The sequence below is a fragment of the Pantherophis guttatus genome, chromosome 5, assembly GCF_059756535.1.
Source record: "Pantherophis guttatus breed Tessera chromosome 5, ASM5975653v1, whole genome shotgun sequence".
NCBI lineage: Eukaryota > Metazoa > Chordata > Lepidosauria > Squamata > Colubridae > Pantherophis > Pantherophis guttatus.
The window spans coordinates 131,459,956-131,482,485 of NC_142067.1; the positions used below are offsets into that span (position 1 = coordinate 131,459,956).

General features: G+C 45.6%; 1 protein-coding gene across 1 annotated transcript in view; it reads right to left on the bottom strand.

Annotated features, from left to right (window-relative positions):
* Window positions 1–8,022: 8,022 nt before the first annotated feature.
* WDFY4 (WDFY family member 4) overlaps window positions 8,023–22,530 on the bottom strand; it is a 135,141-nt gene continuing 120,633 nt past the window's right edge. The window contains exons 58-62 of the mRNA XM_034415593.2: window positions 16,438–16,617; window positions 15,102–15,284; window positions 12,850–12,937; window positions 11,467–11,584; window positions 8,023–8,708 (exon numbers count right to left, since the gene is read on the bottom strand). Coding sequence (XP_034271484.2) covers window positions 8,642–8,708; window positions 11,467–11,584; window positions 12,850–12,937; window positions 15,102–15,284; window positions 16,438–16,617 — 636 coding nt within the window. The 3' untranslated portion in view covers window positions 8,023–8,641. The remainder of the gene's footprint in view (window positions 8,709–11,466; window positions 11,585–12,849; window positions 12,938–15,101; window positions 15,285–16,437; window positions 16,618–22,530) is intronic.

Genomic DNA, 22,530 nt, shown 5'->3' on the forward strand with positions numbered 1-22,530 from the left:
ACAGCCCATTTTTCAGGTCAGATTCTGCCCATATTTATTCTTTCAGCCTTGCACAGTAATTTGTTTGGCAAACTCAACCAGCTTCGTGGAGGAAAGTTGGGGTGGGGGGGAGTGATGACCCAGTGCTGGCTTTTGGTTTTCTTGGACTTCAAAGAAATGGATATTGCAGTCAAAAGTCCATGTCGGAAGAAGTGAGGGGATGAGGCTCTGGAAGAGGGTGGCAGGTCCAAGAAAGCAAATGTTAAATTGCAGACCCAGCGGGGGAAACGAAAGGAGGCAGAAGCAACTTAGTGAACTTTGGAGCGGATGAAGCTAAGCAAAAACTGAATGAGCCGAAGGGATGCTAAGAATACAGAACAGCCTCCTTTGGCTACACGGAATATGAAACGGCCTCCTTTAGTTACACTCTACTCAAAATAAAAGGAAAATAGAAGAGTTTCTGCTCAAAAAGGACAAGAGGTTAACTAAAAAAGAAGCAGCAGAATTGCTTGAGTGAATTTATTTGTGAACATTTGTCAGGAGGAGGAAATGATGCATGTTGGAGATGAGCTTGAAAAGACACAAGAAGCCATAAAGTGTGGCTTGTATGACACAACTGCGTGCTCAGCTATTGGCAAAAGAACGAAAATGCAGATGTCTCTGTCCTGGTTCTCTGTTCACCCCCCCAACATGCAAAGATGTCCGTGGGGGGTCAAGTCCTGCTGTTGGAACTGATCAATCAGCAGAGATCAATTTCAGGAGCACTTTTATCTGATCAATGTCAGACAGATTTTAAAATGGAATCAGCTGGGTGGAGGTGTAGAGGGCAAACCTGGCTGTCTGGAAGTGCCCTAAAAATTAACAACTTATTAACAATCCATGCAGAACCAAAATTATAAAAATGGGAACCTGTAAGTATGTATCAGGAAGATTAATTCCAGAAAAGGATGTTCTTTTCCTTCCTGTCAAAATACATAATTTTAATATTGGCATGTATAGTGTGCAGATATACACATGAAATTCAGTCTTGCAAATCATGGATGGATGGATGGTTGGCCCTTCCTTCCTTCCTTCCTTCCTTCCTTCCTTCCTTCCTTCCTTCCTTCCTTCTTCCTGTTTTCTAAAGTGACTTGAGTTCATTCACCCTACTCAGTGGTGAAATTCACATTTTTTTACCACCAGTTCTGTGGGTGTGGCTTGGTGGGCATGGCTTGGTGGACGTGGCAGGGGAAGGATACTGCAAAATCCCCATTCCCACCCCACTTTGGGACCAGCCAGAGGTGGTATTATTATATAGTAGCCTCTAAGATAGACGCTGGTCTCAGAGTAATTTAGGAATGCTTTCAGAGAAGTTTCTTAGCTTTACAAAATTTTCAATAGTATAATTTACATGTTTTGCGGATTCAACATCATCAAGCTTGCTGGACGAACAGAATATTTATATTGGGAAAGACTAACTCTTGCAGACCTTGATCAAATCCCAGGCCCCATCCTTCCAGATGCCACTTTCTCTTGCTCAAGAGATGCCACTTTCTCTTGCTCAACTTTCAGCTTGCAAATCACTGTTTACAAATGTTACCTACATGTCCACAACTCTTAGATTTTCTGTCAATTTTTGGAAGGTTTTTTTTAAATTGAGGAGGATCCAACTATTGGTATGGTGTACCTGATGCCAGAGTATACTCTATTTATTAATTTTAAGGGTCAGCAAACAATGATCCAACTTCAACAATTTAATTAACAATATTTGTGAGGCTAGCGAGATATTTCTGCTTTCCTTGCAGTCTTCAGGCAGATTCTTTGCAAATAAACAGGGCAAGAAGTTATGGCCCAGATTTTGTTTTGAAATGCATCCTGCGGCCTGCCCTAGGAAAGGGGTGGGGGGGAGAGGTTATGGGTGATGGGCTAGATGGAGCTGCAGGAAGACAAAACACTGTTGCATGTGTGTGGGGGTGGGTTGGTGGGTTGGTTTATGCTTAGGATAATTGGGCCATCCAGCAATCAAATCTTCAGTGTGGTCATTGCCCAGCAGAGCATTGCATAATCAACTCTACATTTTGATAAGATTAGAGTTTAGAAAGATAACGGAATAAGACAAAATGTTTATTTCCACTAATGCTATGACTCTTGCATAGAAAAGCTACATTGTTCAGGTTTCTCTGAGCATCCCAACTAGGCATTGTTTGAAATGGATATTTTGTTCTTTTGGGGAACACTCTGGCAGCCCAGACTCCGCCTTTGCCTCACGCCATGCCAGTTCCTCCATCAAAGAGGGTGGAGGAACACAGGAAAGGTTTGGAGGGGTGGGTGAGGGGGGGGGGTGTCAAATTGTTTTGTCATCAGCAGAATTGGGCCACCCATTGATGGATATTTTTCCCATCAGTCAATCACATGCTGAAGTAGGAGGGAACAGAAACAGAGGATTCAACCAATCTCGTGTCTGACTTCGGCATGGCCCCTCTGAGCTGTCAGCCAGGAGGGAACCATCAGGGTCCGGGGGGGGGGGAGCCTTGCTTCAACTTGGGGAGGGCAGTGGAGGCCCCTTAGCTGAGGAGGGGGACAAGGCCCAAGTCAGGTGGCAGACAAGGGCAGTTCTAGCTCCTCCCCCAGTTCAGAGCCCCCACCCCTGCCTTGCTCCTGGGCTCCATTAAAGCCCAGACCGGGCAGGTGGCCCCTCTCCCACTTCCGGCCAAGCTCTGGGATGACTGGCTCCATTTCTAAGTGGGACCAGGTCTCCTGGCTCTGGCCACGGGAATTCCTGGCCCTCCAGACCTTCTGACCCCCCACCTCCCAGCAAAAATGCTGGACAGCTACATTTTTAAATAGCCTTAAATAGACTAGGATGGTGGGGGGGGGGAGAGGCTCCTTTGGGACAGCTCAGCAATCGGTGAAGTTGCTGAGTTGTGCTGCTTCTGCCCATCCTTGTGCTACCATTGGAAAAGAGCTGAGACGGGCAGCTCCATTCAGCGGCTCCCAGTCAGGCCCTTAATGTTAATGTTGTGTGTCCCACAGTTTAGAGAGTTCAGCCTTGGACACCTTTTACTGCTAAATATGGCCTGTTCTTCCACATTAAATTTTACCACCATCCGCAAACGTTCTCAGTCACATCAGTATGAGCAGTTGCAAGTGTGTGTGTGGGTGTGTGTGTGTGTGTGTGTGTTTTGTGGGCACACGGTGGGAGACAGGAGGTATCCCTGGCATAAAAACTACTCTGTTGTGCAACTAATAGGTTCATTAGGCGTGGGAGCCATTTTGAGGTCGATGTAAGGGTATTTATTCATTTATTAGATAACTGTAATAATAGTCTCCTTAGGGTTGCCTCTATTAACTTACAGCAAGCTAGTATCTTATGAAACATGATTCAGAATTCACCCAGTTAAATGTGGAGTTTATTTTATGTGTCGATCTTGACTACCCCCTAGGATATTTTTAATTGTTAATTGATTTTAGTTGGGATGTTTTAAATTTATTGGGCCAAAATTTGTTTAATTCTTTTTTTAAAAAAATTAAATTTTGTATGTGATGTTTTTATTCTTGGCTGTTCACCACCCTGAGTCCAGTGGGAGAAAGGTGGTATAAAAATCTAATAAAATAAATAAATAAATAAATAAATAAGATATACTTTTCCCACATTATATATAGAGTGAATTATACACATTCGAAATATGTATAATTATACTATTTGTAGTATAATAGTCCAGACCACAAGAGCAAGGATAGGATTCAGCAAAAAAAACCTAACAATAAATTGGAGCTGTCCTCTCAGATTGTTGATCCTAACCATTTATTATGGATAAAATCACCTATAAAAATAATGCAAAAAAGGCTGGGTATTTTTGTGCATATAAAGGCCAGCCTGAGGGAGGAGAGAAGGTGGGGAGGCAGAGAACCTTTCAGCATTTAGGAGGCAGTTTCATTTTATGTAACATTTTGCAGGTCAAATCACGTTCCGAAGGGTCTGTATCTTCACGGACTGCGTGATAACTGAGTTGGTATCTCACAATACCATACCTGATTATTCTTGTACAGGCAGCCCCAAACCGCTTGAAGATGTCTCAAGGCTTTGGGGACACCAAATTCTGGGCTCACAGGAAAGACGTCCAGGATCATCTCTGGACTGAGGCAACCAGTTCTATGTAGTTGAAGTAGCCTCCCCAGCAAAGTCCCACAGATGTTGAACAAGAGGGAGACAAATGGCTGTGCCTCAGCTAAGAGAAGCCCCATCCTGGAGAGGTGGAGCTGTTAAGATGCACCTCCGACATCTTTTACGTTCTCCAGCAAAAAAGGAAGGCCAACATACTGAAGGCTAATCCCAACCGCTAGAAATCTCAACAGGGCCACATTTGCCTTCCTGGGAAAGGCCATTCATCATAGGGCCAAAACCGTGTCTATGCAAAATGTGGTGTAAAATTAGTAGAAAGATTTGGGATAATCTATTTTATCCAAATGTTACTTGTGTTGTTGCACCACCATCTTCACCAGCTTGTCTAAATCTGGAATAGTGGAACACCAGTCGACAGTTGTTAACATTGATCGGATGGTAATGGCTTCTTAAATCATGTAAATACGTGATTAAATACGCCACAGGAGCCATATTCAAAGAAATGTTTCTTGTTATTTGCTAAAAACACGAGGAATCCGTTCTGTCCAGTATTCTCAGAGCTGGGCTTCCCCAAGGACCAACAACCTGTAAGGAGTTCAGCAGACACAGAAAGTCTTTAAAACCCAATCCATAAGTAAGTTGTCCATGGTAAACAAGTGAAACAAGGTACCTCCATTCAGACAGCATGATTTGCAAAACAAAGCACTAAATCAATATGAACATTGCACAAGGTGTGAGTCAAAGGTGGCTAGAGCTGAGCTCATAGTTACAGAAGCCATGAATTCAGAGAACCGCTCCAGGGGAGAAGATTCTCCAGAACTAGAAGTCTCACATCAATTCAGCGCATCAGCTCAGGCAGGAAGATGGTTAGTCAATGCATTGGCAGCCCCCAACACAAGCTCTAATTTGCTCCCGTCAACACCTGGGATTCAAAAGGATCCGGAGACAAGAAAAGCAGAAAGGGAATTAAGATTATGATGAATATGGCAACGTTGCCTCCCCAGACACCAAGTCCTTGTTTTCTCTTCTGATTCTCATTTCACATTGAACAGCAGAACAATTAGGGCTGATGTGTTGCCAACTGACCAACCAGGACCCCAATATTAGGTGTGAAAGTGGAGAGGAAGGTTGCACCCAGTCTGGTGACCCTGTTTCCTAATTCGAGGGGTGGGGGGGGGCTGCATTCTTCAGCTGCTGTAAGGCCACGGGAGCTCCCGTCCTCTTATGCTCCTGGCCAAGGCAGAAGAACCTGTAACCCTTTCGCCTGGAGATGACAACCACCACCACGTAGCCTTTTCTGCGCAAAGAGCAGAGCCCTGGTTTCTCCACCAGGACACCCCACAGGCAGAAGCAAGCACCCTTCTTACACCTTGAGCCAGAGGGGTGTTTCTCGGGGCCCAATATAACTTAACTTTCAAATGCAATGCGGAAAATGCCTTTAAAGGTGACTTCTGGCTATCCTAGCTGTGGTCCCTTCTTCCCCGCTCTCCTTTTTAGAGTCCAGTTCATCGGGAGGATGTGGCCATGACTGGCTTCTGCACCTGGTGCTCCAGCATTCAGCAGAGAATCTGGTTGCCACAAGGACAAACGGACAGAAGACGGCTGTCTTCTCGCAGACACCAAAGCCTGTTTTTTGGGATCTGTGCATCTTTCAACTACTCAGCTTGGCTGCCCCCTTAGTGGCGGGGCTGGAAAAACAGCCGGCAAAGGAGGACAGCTCCTGCCTCAGGAAGGAGGGAGCCAAAGGCCCTTCCTATCTATCTCTATAAAAAATAACATTAATTGGCATGCTCTGCCATTTCCTGAACAACCCATAATTAGGTTAGATAAGAAACTAGCAGTGTCTAAGAGCTATAAATGTCTAAATTAAGTTATTTTGAAAGTGCCCAGCACTTTGGCATTTTGAGAGTTCACAGTAATTGCAGTATTGAGATAAAATTGCTCCTGTTATTTAAAAGGTCATTATCTTCTTCACTTAGATAGATGGAAACTATTTTCCACTCTAGTGAACCGTTGTGTTTGGGACAATTAGGCAGGCTCGAGTAGATTTCCACCAGCCTGACTCCCACTTATCACAGCTCAGGCCACGACACACAGAAATGTTTGTATAGAAGGAGGCGCAAAGTAGCCACTCTGTATTCTACTCACAGGCTGCCGCTGCCGCCGCCGCCACCACCACCACGTGACTGAGATTTCCAGACCGAGATGCTAAATAACCCTCGTGCAGCTGTTGAACGATGCAGGTCGGTGGGTGGCTGGCTGCTCAACCCTTGTCACCATCCAGAAGAAGAGCCAGGAAAGCAGGGACCAGTTGGCAGCTGTGCGCCTCCTGCTTCTCCATGGGGAGACGGAGTTGAGGGGGATCCCAAGGACATGGCTGTCTCAACAGGGCTCCACGGAGATCCAGCAAGAAGGCCCAGCCTTGGGCCCGTTGCAGAACTGAGTTAATGCAAGAACGCAGCTAGGAAGCCAGGACAAAGAGAGGATGCAACCTCCAGTGTCCCTGACCTCTGATGCAGAAGCCTTGCTGGAAGGCTGAGGGTCCAGCTGGACACCTGTCTGCAGATGTCTCATGGCCACAGCCGAAATCTGTACGAGGTGCCAGAGATTAAAACAAAACAAAAAATCCTAATATGATGCCTATCGGATTGTCACTTTAGGTGAGGCCACAGCGTGGTTTCTTTTCTGTGCCTCTCAGGTACCTGTGCAGAACGAGCCACCTTTGATTTTCCATACTGTGGAATATTGGAATGAACAGTTGTCACTCAACCTTCTTTGCTGACAAAGTCATTCGTTCATCTACAGGCTGCTCAGACCAGACTTTGTGAGCAAAGTTTTTCTTTAGCAATCACACAGCCTCTACCGAGAACATCCCGAGGAAACGCCCTGCATCAAGCCCTAAACGCAGGTGCAGCTGTCCCTGAGAGCTGAACTAGGTTTGGCTGGGCAGAGAAATTGAAATGTCAAGACCAAAGTACAGGTGACCCCAGAACCACGAGGGTGGGTTTCCCATCTCATCTTTCCCAAGAGCAATTCTGGCACAATTCGGATTCTGCTTCTGGTCCAGGAGACGCGAGTCAACTCAGACCAGCTCATGGACAACCAGAGCAGCCACCCTGGTTGCTATTAGTCAGAGAAGAAAAACAGACCAAGTGGAAAACTTTAATTCCTACACAAACGGACACACACACACACACACACAAACTCAGCAGGGTCTCAGTCAACATCTGTGGTTGTGTGGCATTAAAAAAAAAGAAAAGAATGGGACGAAAGAAACTGCCAGAAATTCAGAGCATATGACAGCCGTGGCCAGGGGGGCTTTCTATCATGTTCGCCTAATACGCCAGTTGCGCCCCTTTCTGGATCGGGACTCCTTATGCACGGTCACTCATGCCCTCATCACTTCCCGCCTGGACTACTGCAACGCTCTCTACATGGGGCTCCCCTTGAGAAGCACCTGGAGGCTCCAACTGGTGCAGAATGCAGCCGCGCAGGTGCTTATGGGGGCGACATGGCGCTCCCATGTGACACCTCTCCTGCGCGAGCTGCATTGGCTTCCAGTGGTCTTCCGGGTGCGCTTCAAGGTATTGGTTCTCATCTTCAAAGCGCTCTATGGCTTAGGGCCCGGTTATTTACGAGACCACCTTCTGCCACCGATAACCTCCCACCGGCCAATACGCTCCCACAGAGAGGGCCTCCTCAGGGTGCCGTCGGTCAGGCAATGTCGGCTGGCGACCCCCTGGGGAAGAGCCTTCTCTGTGGAGGCACCCGCCCTCTGGAATGAGCTACCCCCAGGGATACAACTGATCCCAGACCTCCAGACCTTCCGTCGGGCTCTGAAGACTTTTTTATTTCAGCAAGCCGGGCTGGGTTAAAAATCTTTAATTGGGGAATTTTATGGGTAAGGGGTTTTAAATTGGGGAAGCCAAAGATAAATTTAATTTTGTTTTTATAGTATTTTAATGTTTATATTGTATGTTTTTTAATTTTGGCTGTTCACCGCCCCGAGTCCTTCGGGAGAGGTATAAAAATTTTAAAAATAAAATAAAAAATAAAATAAAAAATTCAGATATCAGGATGAATCCTATGAAACTTTATCCTCCATTGCTAAAGTTTCAGGAAAGCCAAAATATTGAAAATAAATAACAACCAGCATATTACCTAACATTTAGGTAATACTAGTTGAAAGGTTTGCCGAACATTTTCGTAGATTAGTTTGTTCCTTAGTGCTGATGATGGCAGACTGAGGTTTTCCAAGATTGGAGAATTTTCGCCTCAGTCTTCATTCCTCTTTATAATCTGAGAAATCTCCCCACAGATCCCACTTTGGTCCCTTCTTAAACAGCCCGTGGGAATTTGCTATTTCAGCCTTGCAAGTCAACAGAGGAGAGACTTTGGGGCCAAATATTCCTGAAAATTTCTCCCATCTGCCCCATCTCAGTTAATCATTTCAGGTTCCGACAACTAAGGCGAGAGGGACCCATCCCATCCTTTGCTCAATGAAGGGCTCCGTTGGAAGGATATTTTGCTGGGATTTACATTTACATCTACTTCTTCCTTCTACTCCTCAACTGACCAACAGCAGACCTTCCCATCTTCATTGCCAGCCAGAAGCTTGGAATAATTCCTAGAGATAGAAGAAGAAGAAAAAGTTTTAGATTGAGAGCACTCCAATCACACCGAATGCTTCTGCCCAAAATAATTATTACAGTGGGAGGTGGATGTTATCCAGTGGTGAAATCCGACCGGATCTATCTGGCTTGTGCGAACCGGTAGCACCGGTGGCGGGAGGCTCCACCCACCCGCCGGGACGTCATTACATCCAGTTTTTGACCCTATGCACATGTGCAGAAGGCTCTGTGCACTCCCGTTTCTGAACCGGTAGCAAAGGTAAGTGGATTTCATTGTTGATGCTATCCATGACATTTTAAAGTCAGATCCATATTTGAAAACCCCTGGAAGAGCTTTAGAAGAAATACTAACAGAAATAACCTTTAGATTGTAATCTCTCTCCTCCTCAGGGTGACCCTCTGTTCTTCAATACTTCTCCTATATTCTGACTCTAATCCAGTCCAGCTGGAAAATACTTATTTGGTAAGAGGTTAACTAGAGATGCAGCTCAGAGGTGTAACCTTTCTGAAAGGATGAGGGACTCCGGACTTTATATGAGAGTATTGTGTTTGTATGCTGGTGTTTTTATGAGGTCTCATAATATCACACTTCGTTTGTGTTTCTTTGAAAGACTGAAACATATTTAGCCTTTTTCACCCTGACCATGATCAAGGACTTCCAAGCCACCAGGTTCACCTTTTGGGAGTTGTTTTGTTTTAGGATAATAGTTTACTTACATGTCTTTTTAAGAAGCAACTAGTAGGTTCAGATAATTTGGGGGCTGTGGCACCTTGAATGGAAACTGTACAATAGGATATGGTTGTGTTCTAAAGTGGTTCCCTTCAGGTCAACTACTTTATGCATTAATTTGGAGATCTGATTGATTTTGAAAAAGCTAAATAAGGCCAATTCTGTTTAGCATTTGCAAGGTTAACCAGTATAAATTTAGTTACAGGCTAGATTGGGAAAAGATAATGAAAAATTATAAACAGAGAAAATAAATACCAAGACAAAAGATTAGGCGTAAGCATACACATAAAGTAAAAAAACCAAACCCACAATATCTCAGGCTAAACATTATTTTCCTTAATATTGCAGAGATCACTGCTTCCAAAGCAGATTTCTCAGTCCCCTCCAGATCCCTTGGGATACCAGTCAGCTGATCCTAAGGCTGCTGTGAAGATGGAAGGACCTGGGTTTTTCTTCTCTGCCTTGGCTCCCAATGTCTGCCCTTGTTTCGAGAAGACCGCTCAGAAGAGAGATTTGGGCAAACTCCACACAAAAGAAGAGAGATTTGGGCAAAGTGAAATTCAATGGAGAAAAAAGTAAGGCTCTACATTTAGGCAAGAAAAACAAAATGCACAAGTATAGTATATGTGATATCTTGCTCAATAGTAGTAACTGTGAGAGGGATCTTGGAGTCCTAGTGCACAACCATTTAAATATGATCCAACAGTGTGCAGCAGCTGCCAAAAAAGCCAACACAGTTCTAGGCTGCATAAACAGAGGGATAGACTCAAGATTTTCAAGAAAAATTTAAATATTAAATTAAATTAAAGATCACGTGAAGTGTTATAATGCCTTGGTAAGGCCACACTTGGAATGCTGCATTCAGTTTTGGTCGTCACAATGTAAAAAAGAGGTTGAGACTCTGGAACGAGTGCAGAGAAGAGCAAGAAAGATGACTAGGGGACTTGGAGGCTAAAACACATGAAGAACAGTTGCAGGAACTGGGTATGTCTAGTTTAAAGAAAAGAAGGACTAGGGGAGACATGATAGCAGTGTTCCAATATCTGAGGGGCTGCCCCAAAGAAGAGGGAGTCAAGCTATTCTCCAAAGCACCTGAGGGCAGGACAAGACGCAATGGGTGGAAACTGATTAAGGAGAGAAGCAACTTAGAATTAAGGAGAAATTAAGAGAATTAAGGAGAAAGGAGAAGTGCAACAACTTGCCTCCAGAAGTTGTGAATGTTCCAACACTGGAAGTTTTTAAGAAAATGTTGGATAACAATTTGTCTGAAGTGGTGTAGGGTTTCCTGCCTAGGCAGGGGGTTGGACTTGAAGGCCTCTAAAGTCCCTTCCAACTCTGCAGTTCTGTTCTGTTCTGTTCTGTTCTGTTCTGTTCTGTTCTGTTCTGTTCTGTTCTGTTCTGTTCTGTTCTGTTCTATTCTATTCTATTCTATTCTATTCTAAATTCCTTGCTCCTAGAGTGCCCAGCCAAGTCCTCTCAGCAGATTGAGGCTCAAATTCCCTTGACTTCTAAGTCACTTTTTGTGAGATGGGTGGCCAAATAAATTTATTAAATAAATAAATAAAATGTGGGAGGTAGGCTTGCCTGCCGGTTTACTGCATTGGAAAGTTCAACCATCTTTTTTCTACTGCTACTAAAACCATCAGTTTGCTTTTCAGCTAAAATGGTACCAAAGTTTAAAGGCATCCTAGTCAGGATGAGTTTTATTTCACCCTGGATATCTTCTTGCTGCAAGAGGCAAAAGGAGGCACTGGGTGGCCATCCTGTTCTTCCCTAAGTTATTAACCAAAACTGCCCTGGGAGAATATGGGGCCATCGAACGGCTGTTATAGACCGTATCTGTAAAGGAAAACACCTTGTTAAAAAGTTTTTGCAGGAGGGGCCCCGGGCTAATACCTGACTGCCTCCTTCCCATTTGCGACTGGCTGGGAAGACACACCAGCCACTTCCGCGCCGGAGCTGCTGAGGGTGTAGCTCGCGTGCCCCCTAGTGAGTTTACCAGGTACTGCAGTCCAAAGGCTTACCTGGAAACTGCCAGGGCTGTGACCGGCGAGGCGGGTCGGTGGGCTCCCTCTGGGGGGCTCGTGCGAAGCAGCAGCTCCCGCTGGAGGACAAACGCCGCTTTCTCCCCTCTGCTGCCTGCTGGCAGGATAGAAAGGAAACGTGAAATGGTGGGGATTTTCATTTTGGAGATGAGGTGCAGATGTTATTATTTATAATTCGTTAACCGGAGAACAAATATATTTAATCCCCGCCTCTATGACTGCCAGAAGGGCCGGTCCCAATTGAATTTTCGGCCTATGATAGTTACATGTGCTGACGTGTGGTTATATCAACTGTGGCTCAATTGGATTTGTGTATTATTGCTTTCTAAATTGCATGCCTAGTTCAGCAGAATTGTTCATCAGTGTTTCCTGTTTCAGTGCTTAATAAGATGTCGCTGAATACCTTGCGTTGCCCACTTAAAACAAGTTGCCTAAAGTCCTGGTTATTTTCAATGCACCTAAATCTGGTCCTTGTACAATCAGTAATTAAATGCCAAGAATACTGTGCAAATAATATAATTCAATCGTGGTTACTTCAGCTTTATTTTTAGTGCTCCTGTTTTGGATGAATTGTTCTTTCCAGTGTTGCAAAACTAACGGAGGAGTATCTGGCTGTTGCTGCTGCTGAAAATACCTCAAGAGCAAATTGTTTTGTGGGAACAGAGGCTGCTGGGATTGAAGTCTGCTTGCTATTCAAAGATGCATCGTGCCATCTTTGGATTGGGATCCCGGTAAGGATTTGTGGCCTTTGGAGTGATGCAAGGCAGAGTCCCAGCTGACGCAGCTCACCATCTGAACTGATACTTGCCTTCTGTAGATAATGTACAACTGAGGAAAGGAGGTTGTCTTATAAACAAGTGCTGAACCTGTGCCGTAAACATGAAGAGGAGGAACTGTCCATGAATCATGATTGATGGTTACGTGTCATTGAGTCGGTGGCAACTCTTGGCAATCACACAGATAATTTTTTCCCCATGACCATAAAAGTAATAATCTCCAATTGACCATATACTCATGCATGTGTTGTGTGTAAATTTGCCTTGCAAAGGGAGGGAAAATGCTTGCTAATATGTGTACAATAATCTCCCAAATAGGTATACGCATGCATGTCAAATATGTACAAATGCCCAAATCCAGCAGGCTGTTGCTCTGCTGGCCAGGCGTCTGTGGGGCCCTTGATTGAGGGGGGGTAAAGGCTGCTGCCTTTATCCCATGGAAGCCAATTCGAGTTCTGCCTTTCTCTTGGGAGGAACAGCCAAGGATGGAGTGGGCTAAAACTTTGCAGAGGGATCCCCCTGCTGGCCGTTTGCAGGCTGGCAGCCCTCTCTTTCTACGCTTCCCATGCCTGGTTTGTGTCCTTACCCTGCTGGGCTTGGCGCTTACCAGCCTTGGCCTCTCCCACCGGCTCCTCTCCCTGGCTCACAGGCGAGGCTGCTTCAAGCTTCCAGACCTGAAACATCCAGGAGAACCAGTCAAAAGTGGCGATTGGGGGGGAGGGGGGGAAGGGGCGAAAAGGAAGTGGGGGGGGAATCAGACGAAGTGGATTCCATAAACTTTAATAGATTACTCAGTTCTCAGACAAGAGTTTGTGAATTGTTTCAGCCGGGAGACCTCGGTGCTTCTGGCCTCTAGCTTTAAATACTGCGAGGTGGGAGAAAGGAAGGAAGGAGGAACGAGGAAAAGGGTTAAGTAAAAGCACCTGGGGCAGTGATGGCTAACCTTTTTGCCGTCACGTGCCGGGAGCGGGGGGGGGGGTGCAGGTGCCCACATCCGTAATTCAATGCGCCCCGCCCTCCCGCGCATGCGCACGTGACCCCCCCCACACTTCCCCCTGCTTTTGGCACGCAATGGCACGGTGGGTCCAGTAGGCCCGTTTTTCCACCTCCCCAGGCTCCAAAGGCTTTCTAGGAGCCTGGGGAGGACAAAAACAGCCTTCCCCATCCCTCCGGAGGCCGGAAACAGCCAGTTTCCTGACTTCTGGTGGGACCGGAAGGCCTGAAATTTAGTTGGCCGGTGCGCGCATGCGCCCTGGAGATGAACTAGGGCAACACTCGCGTGCCCACCAATATGGCTCAGCGTGCCACCTGTGGCACCCGTGCCATAGGTTCACCATCACGGACCTAGGGAATCCTCTAGCTTAGAGCCATTTGCTTAGCGACCGTTTGAACAGCATTGAAAAAAGGGATTTACAACTGGTCCTCACACTTATGACCATTGCACCATCCCCACGGCCACATAATGACAATTTAGATGCCTGTCATGTATTTATGACAGTTGCAGCCTCCCTGGGCCACCTTTGTGACCTTCCCAGCCGGCTTCCAGCAAGCAAAGTCAGTGGGGGAAGACGGACTCACTTAATGACTGAGTGATTCATTTTACAACTCCGGGGAATCACATAAGTACTATGGCAAAAAAATTTAAAATCAGGCACAACTCACTTAACAGCCACCTCGCTTAGTAATAGATCCCAATTCTGGTTGTAAGTGAAGGACTGCCCATGCCCTGAAGATGGAGGACAGAGAAGGGTCCTAAAAGTAACCTCTTTTTTTTTTCTTGTTTGCGGCTTGGATTTCAAACTTCTGTAGCCCTCAGAGGAAGATCCCTATCGCTGCCTTCACACGTGTATTTAAAGGTAACAGTTCCGTAAAAGAAAACCGTCCCCTGGATTTCAGCCAGGCGCCCTGGGCTCAGCCGGAGGGGGCGGGGGGGGGAGTCAGGCAGGGGCCTTTGCCTCCTTTCTTTAAAAACTCCTTCCTGATAAACCAAACACTTAAAATGCCTTCTTGGTTTTAACTAATTCAGTGCATTAGTAGAAGGAAATGCAAAGCAGGCTGAAAACATGCCGTTGTGTGGAGTTTCAAGTATAAAATATTGTATTCTCGTGAGTGGTTTTACTAAACACTGGATGTGGTCTATAAACGGCCGTTTAAGCCCCAGGCTTTATAGAGACTCCTTTGTAAGGCTAGAGCTCCCCAGCCGGCAATTGGAGAATGAGCCCCACCCAACCGATTGGAACTGGGGAGGTTCCCCCGAAAAACACGGCCTTGGTTGGCTGAAACCACTTTTTCCATGTCAAGCCTCAGTGGCACAGTGGTTAGAGTGCAGTACTGCAGACTACTTCTGCTGCCTACCAGCTGCCTGCAATTTGGCAGTTCAAGTCCCACCAGGCTCAAGCCTTCCATTCTTCTGAGGTGAGTAAAACGAGGACCCAAATTGTTGGGGGCAACATGCTGACTCTGTAAACAGCTTAGAGAGGGCTGGAAAACACTGTGAAGCGATATGTAAGTCTAAGTGCTATTGCTATTCCACCTCTGGGGAGAAGAGGTGGGTTGTGAAGGAGGAGGCTGTTTCATCTGTTCTTCGCCAACTATTTCCCCATGGAGGCAGTGTCTCCAGTTCATCTTTTGCTTCCAAACACCCACCCGCCTGCCTACCTACAGAAGAGAAGAGCGCCAGGGAAGAAGGTGTGCACCTCCGTCTGCACGAGGTGCCCTTGTCAAAACCTTCTGAGAACCTGCCCCTGCTGTAGCCCCACAGGCGGATTAATCTCTGCTCCTGGGACGTAACAGGGCGTTCCTGGAGGGGGGGGTGTTCTCCCTCTTGGAGAGTCCTACCTGCACGCAGCCATCTGTGTCTCCTGTGACAATGAGACTCTGCGCATCCCAGTCCTTCACTTCAAAGAAGCAGCAGCAGGAGAGCCTTCCTCCAGGTCTTAAGGGGGCCTTTTCTTTGGCCAGAGGCTGCCCGTTGACGGTCCAGAGGTACAGGGTCACTCCAGCGCACGAAGCCACCTCACCCTGCAAAACCATCCCAAGGGCAGTTCAGGCCTTTCCGTCGCACAAGTAAGGTCAGACAACCAGCATCGACCCATGGAAGAAAGCGGGCTTGGTCACACAGGAACAGCCCAGGCAGGTGACACGGAGGAGGAGAGATTGTCACAAAAGCAAAAACTCAAAATGAATTGAGTGATTGAACAAGGTCTGCCCAGTCTCTCCCACCTTCCCTTTTCAGGGAAGATGGTGGGAAATTGGGTGCATGGCTGCTTCAGAGGGTCCTGGATGAAATCCTGAGTCCCTTCCAGTCAGGATTCGGGCCCAGGTATGGGATAGAAACAGCCTTGCTGGCACCTGGCGAGAGTAGGATGGGGGGCAGCGCATCCATCCTCGCTCTCCTTGGCCTCTAAGCGGCCTTCAATGCTGTTGACTAGGGCATCCTTTGGGCAGGCTGGGGCTGGGCAGCAGAGTTTTGGGCTGGTTTGGCTCCTTTCTCCAAGGTCGGTCCCAGTCATTGTTGATAGGGAGTGTGAGGTGCGGTGGATGGATGGATGGATGGATGGATGGATGGATGGATGGAAGGATGGATGGAAGGAAGAGTGGCCCAATTCTTCCCCTTTCTGCTCATTCCCAGCTCCAAACCCTCTTCCTCTGCTCTTCACCTGCTGTTTTGTCCACCCTAATTACTTCCCTGCAAGTACATTTCCCTGCTTCAACTCACACATTTCTTTGGGAGGTGTCTGCTGCTTTCCAGAAACTAGCAAGCTAGGAGAGGACTTTTGTCTCCCAAGATGAACCTGGATGATGCAGACAATGCAAGATAACCCTGGGTGGATTGGGGTGGGGAGGGGAGGGGAGAATCTTCTGCTATTTCACCAACTGGCATCCAACAACGCCATCTGGAGGGTTGCATGTAACCAAACACACCAGAGGGCAAACTCTCTTGAAAGCTGAAAGCTCTCAGAGATAACAGCCCTCCTCCTCCTCCTCCTCTGACTCAGAAATTGCTTTTAGTGCCCTCTTTCAACATTCAGGATCCTGTTAAAAACCTCGGTAAAAAGAAAAAAAATCAATCTGTCGCGCCTTGAGATGGTTTCTCACGGAGAAGAGCGCCCATTAAGTCATCATGAAATGTTCATGGATTTGTCAGAAGAATGATGATAAATGAAGGCCTTACCGTTGAATCATTGATGGCAACCGCCGAGAGGCCTGCCTCATGCGCAGGAAGCCGGGTGAGGCACGTCAACTGGTTCAGGTCCCAGAAGAGGCAGGATCCGTCCGCAGAGCCACTCACCAGGAGGCAGTAGGCCGTGGAGACTGCCAGGCAGGTCACCGGCTGCGTGTGTCCATACAGAGGCTGGGGAGCAAAGCAAGCAATGAGCACAAAACACACACACACACACACACACACACACACGAGAGGGAAGTGGGAGTGAGTCCCAGGGCAGCCTTAGGCCTGCAGACCCCCCCCACCTGCTCCCCAGTGCCTGGGGGTGGGGCTCAGTGGGAGGAGAGCTACTTGGAAAGGGGCAGAAGGCAGCCAGGCACCATCTCCTCCTCCTGCGAGGCCCTGGCATGAAGGTGACACAATGCCAAAAGGGCTTGAAATAAGACGCAGAGAATCAGGATTGCCCCTTCAATATTGGAGCAGCAGAACCTGAGCTTTGCAACCAAACTGGTTCTGGGGAATGTTAAAGCCATGCAGTTTTTTTTTTAAAAAAGAAAATAATTGAATAAGGAGGCCTGCTTTAGTACTACTGGCTTCTTTAAAGACATCAGTCAATGGTGAGAATGCAGAATTGAATGGACGTTGCTGCCTGCCTACTTCTGGCGTGGCTACGGTCGCAACTCCTGCTCACATTTGGCCTCCTCATCTCAGAAAGGATGTGACGACGCTGGGAAGCCGCAGAGGAGGGCGGCCCCTCTGGGCTACTTTGCAAGATGAAAAAGGTGGAAGGTAAAGCTACAACAGACGACACCTGTGCCAAAGGAAACAAGCACCGTTTGCTCTGTTTCTCACCACGCCTAATCCTTGGGGCAGCCAAGGAAGTCAAAGGGCAGGAAAATCAAGGCTGACTAAACTGGTGCCCAGGGAAAAGAAATCTAAGCAGTTAACCAGGTATGAAGAGGATTTCCTGGATTCCTGGAGAATCTCCCCAACCTTAACTCTGGAGGCAGACCTTGGCCTGATTTACAATGTGTAGGGTCCCTTGGAAGAGAGGGGTAAAAATATTCTGATCCAGGAAGCCAAAACCATTTGCACTGCTGGGCATCTCTGGAATTTGGAGAATGGGCTGGGGGTGGCTCAAGGGAAGAACGGCTGGGGGGTTCCCCATAGCAAAACGGCTGCCACGGAGGACAGAACTCCTTCCCACCATTTATTACAATGCGACGAGTCCCTACAAGACCCTTCCTTCTATGCTCTGCCTGCCTTTGCCCCTTTTCTGGGCAGACAGTCCACTTCCAGACAGGGCACCGTGATGCCAGCAGCCATTATTTGTTTCTGGGGCTCATTTAAAGATGGCCAAGATCATGTAGAAATGGACCCTCTGCTTTAGGGCAAGCGAGCATCCTGTGTTTTAATATGTATAACCATTTCTAAAGAACGTCAAGAGGTCTGAGAAGAGCCACGAAAGGGTCTGCAACATCATGGGCGCTTCCAGGTGCCCTGCTGAGAAACCCAAATACAATTGAAAGCCCTCCAGAGCAGGGGTGAAATGCTAACGATTCACACTGGTTTGAGATAACTAGTAGCAGCAGCAGCGCGTGGTTCGGCGAACTGGTAGCGGCGGCAGCGCGAAGTTCCACCCACGACCCGGACATCATTACTTCCTGGTTTTAACCAGGAAGTAACCAGTTTTTGACCCTCTGCGCACGCGCTGAAGGCTTTGTGCATGCACAGAAGGTCCAAAATTGAATGTGATGCATGCACGCGGAGCGCACACTTCCGAACCAGTAGGGAAGGTAAGTAGATTTCACCCCTGATCCAGAGTCACATAAAAGGGAGAGGAGGGGCCATATAAGTCAGATGGATGAAGTAAAATACCTCTCCCTGATGCACAAAGACTCCCGGTTTGCATAATGCCCACCCCTCCTTAGTTTTGACACCATCCTTCATCCAGCGAGGGGCAACTTCTGCACTGACTGGTGGATGTAGAAAGTCCAAGGAAATCTTCTTTGGCAACTGCTGAAGGCCGACCAGGGACAATTGAATGGCCTCCAGAGAGCCTTCTGGAAGCGCAGCAGCAGCCACTGTTCCAGGGCACCTGGGAAATGGTTCCCCCCTGGTTGAAGCACACCTGGACTGGGCTGGCAAGCCAGCCTTGCCCTCTTGGCCCCTCTGCAAGCAAGAAGGCTCCCAGCCTCATGGATTGGGGCCAGAGGGATTGCGGGAAGGCTGCTTCCCTCCCTATCTTTGGTGGCTGCTGGGGACGGGGGCTCGCCTGTCCTCTTTCCTCTCCCACGTGGCCATGCCATTGTCATGCCTTGCCTTGACAATTCAATAAATAAGATCAGGAGCTGCAGTCCAGTACAGCCGTTCAAGGGCATCAAAGGGGGATTAGGTAGTTTCATGAAAGAAAAGGCTGTTAATGGCCAGATAGTCATGAAGGTTATATGCATTTATTTCAAAGTTCATTCTTCAGATCAATAGATCTCAGGGTAATCAAATACAATTAGTACAAGCTATAAAGCATGCATATACACGGACCCATCATGCTATTTCCTTTCAGAATGAGTGATATTATATAAAGATAAGCAAAATTAAGGCAAAAGACAAGTTAAGGTAATCTAACCAAATATACTGTAGTTTACATTAACTACCCCACTCCACATCTGTTTTAACTGTATAACTGTTTTAACAAACAGTCATATTCTATCATTTATTCTTCTTCTACATCTTATCAAGTCCATTTAACCAATTCATCCTTTCTTGTTTTTTTAATAGTTGGATCATTCAATCGCTCTATATGACCCAAATACTTCAGTACCCACGAATCAAGGGTGAAATGCTTCTGGTTTGCTCCTGTTCGGGCGAATCAGTAGCAAGGAAAACTACCAGTTCAGGCGAACTGGTAGTATAAAAAAGCTACCAGTTTAGTCGAACCGGTAGTTAAAAAAAGCTATGATCCGATGATCATCTATGCCGCGTGGTTTAGCTTTGCTAGAAAGCAGGCTTTCCTGCTTTCTAGCAAAGCTAAACTGCGTGCAACAGCTGATTCCCCCCCCTCACTGTTCTACTTAACTTCCCAAACCTCCTTTTGGTGCGTACTGCGCATGCTAACTATTGGTTCGCCTGAACCGGTAGCTTTTTAAACACGCAGCACGCATTTGATGTGTAGCATGCATGTGTGGCCAGCAAACCGGTTTAGATTTCACCCCACCACGAATCCTCCATTCGATCAACATTCATCACTTGTTAATGTTTCTCCTCTTCTCTTTTTCTATACACACCTCTGAAGCACACATTCCCACTGCCTCCTCTACACCAATTTTGTTTCTGCTGACATTCTCAACTGTCTCCTTCACATGACAAAGAGCTCCCTCAGACAGCATTTTTTCATAATTTTAAGAAACGTTAAATCTTTGCAACAGATCAATATTACAGCCCACGTACCGTTTCTATTAGAATTTACATATCTTAAAATTCTTCCATTTTCCACTTCTTTCCAAAGTATGTAAATTCATCAAGCTGCTTCTATCTATCTATCTATCTATCTATCTATCTATCTATCTATCTATCCATCCATCCATATATCACCCATCCATCCATCCATCCATCCATCCATCCATTATCTATCATCTATCTAGCTATCCACCTATCTATCTATCTAGCATCTACAGATTTCATTTTATATATAAATCATTTTATAAATAAATAAAATAAATAAATAAATAATTTTATTTCTATACCGCCCTTCTCCCGAAGGACTCAGGGCGGTGTACAGCCTATTTAAAAACACAAAAAACACGACAACAATTTAAAATTTAAAATCATTAAATAATTAGGCTCCAATTAAAATCCCAGAAATTTAAAATACCCCAATTTAAAACGTTATGTTAATAGCCTGCCTGGCGGAACAACAGGGTCTTCAGAGCGCAGCGAAACACCCGGAGGTCGGAAATCTTTCGTATTTCGGGGGGCAGTTCATTCCACAGGGCTGGGGCTCCCACAGAGAAGGCCCTCCCCCTGGGTGTCGCCAGCCGACATAACTTGGCTGATGGCACCCGGAGGAGACCCTCTCTGTGGGAGCGGACTGGTTATATGCTACCTATTTGGCTTTTTTCCACAATGATGCATAATCTTCTTTCCTAAAGCAACTTACACGTACAAAGCCTGAAACCTACCTCACACAATTGCCTTCATATTGGCCACTCCACTAAACTGGTTTTTTGTTACCTCACCAGCATCATCTTCATAATAGACCACATAAATCCATGATGGTTAGTGTGCAGAAGATATCAAAACTAGGGTTGCCAGGTCTGCTTCCAAAAAATAGCGGACAAGCGAGGGGGTAGGGGGGTGGGGTTAAGTAGTAAAAAAATTTTTTTTTCTACAATTAAATTATATATTTTCTTACAAATATTTTAACACATATTAAAATAATCACTTCAAAACTTTACTTAAAATTCAAAATATCAAATATAATAATATGTAAAATATTAAATTACATTTTACTTTGCTGTCGTGTGTATTTTTTATTTGACTGCGCAGCATTGATCAATTCTTTGTGTTTAAGGAATAATTCTTTAATTTCAGTACAACGTTGAAAAATATTAAAAAATATACAAAGTTCACTTCGAACTGATGGTACAAGCAGTCGGTTACGTTCATCAGTCCACAAATTTCCCATGACGCTGAAAATTCATTCAACGTTCGTATTTGATACTAGAATTGATGCACAATACTGGAACAGTTTCAGTAAACTCGGAGCTAGCTCTTTCTTGAAAAAGTACGTCCACTTATCAAGGGATGAATCGCCCTACAGATGAACATAAACTTCTTCTAAGGCAGAAATTTCATCGAAGAGAGTGTTGGGTGGAAGTTCTTCTCGCCATGGTGATAATAACCAGATGTTCATCATTTCTTCTAAAGTTGGAGGATTATTGCGATCAATTAGATTGAAACAATTTAGCATCTCATATACTGAATCGGTGAAATTATACCACTTTTCTAGGTACGCAATGGCTCTTTGATACACGTTGATGGCTTCTTTCTTGAACTTTTGCACGGCATTCTCAGGCAAATGTTTTTTACGTAAGGCAAATAAAACTTTCATTCCAAAAAACTGCTCATCGTATTTTTTTTGCAAAGAATCACGCAGCTTACACATGATAATGTGAAGATCACATGCAAGAATTTTCTTGCTTTCCAGCTTCAGTAGGGTATCTTGCATTATTGACATGAAGAAGTGCGTGAAATATAAATACAATTCTGAAATTGTCCTTTGCGAGTTCATTTTCCTGATCTGAAATAAGGTTCCAGATAACCTTATGGCACTCATCAGATCCAAGAGAAATAAAATACGATTTTAGAGATATCCAGTTTAAAAGAAGTCTTTCGACCGCTTTAAGCAAACTTAACCAACGTGTTGGAACATGGCGCAAAACTTCATGGAATTCGGACTCGCAAAACTTACGTACCATTTCATCATAAAGCTTTTGAATAAAAAAAATGTCCACTATTTTGTGAAAAAAAATAGTGAACATAATGTGAAAAAAGTGGACTATCCGCTCAAATAGTGGACACCTGGCAACCCTAATCAAAACTAATCAAGTTGGCGAAACATCTAGTGCCTGCATTTATGCATTAAGTTTGCTTAATGTTAATCTTTAACTAATTGTACTATTTATTGTATTATGACCCTCAAAATGAGCTAATTGATTAATTGGGTAAAGCAGTTCTTTTATCTTTTTCTCAAGGGGACTAATAGTTAAGTAAACCCTGTTCCTAAATCAGAGCTAATCCTGCTAATTTTTCTCTGTTCTCCACCAATTTTTCTTCCTTTTCATTCCTGGTAAGGAAGAAGACCAATCTCTTTATGTTGCGTCACCTGCAAAGTCATGGAATCAATCATTAACCAATCTATTACCTCCATCTAGAGACAAATAACCTACTTTCTAACAAACAGCTTGGTTTCAGAAAAAAATTATCCTGTAATCTACAATTACTACATTGCAAAAACATATGGACTACACATCTCAATTAGGGCAAAGCAATAGATGCAGTTTACATAGACTTCTGTAAAGCTTCAGTGGTACATGACAAATT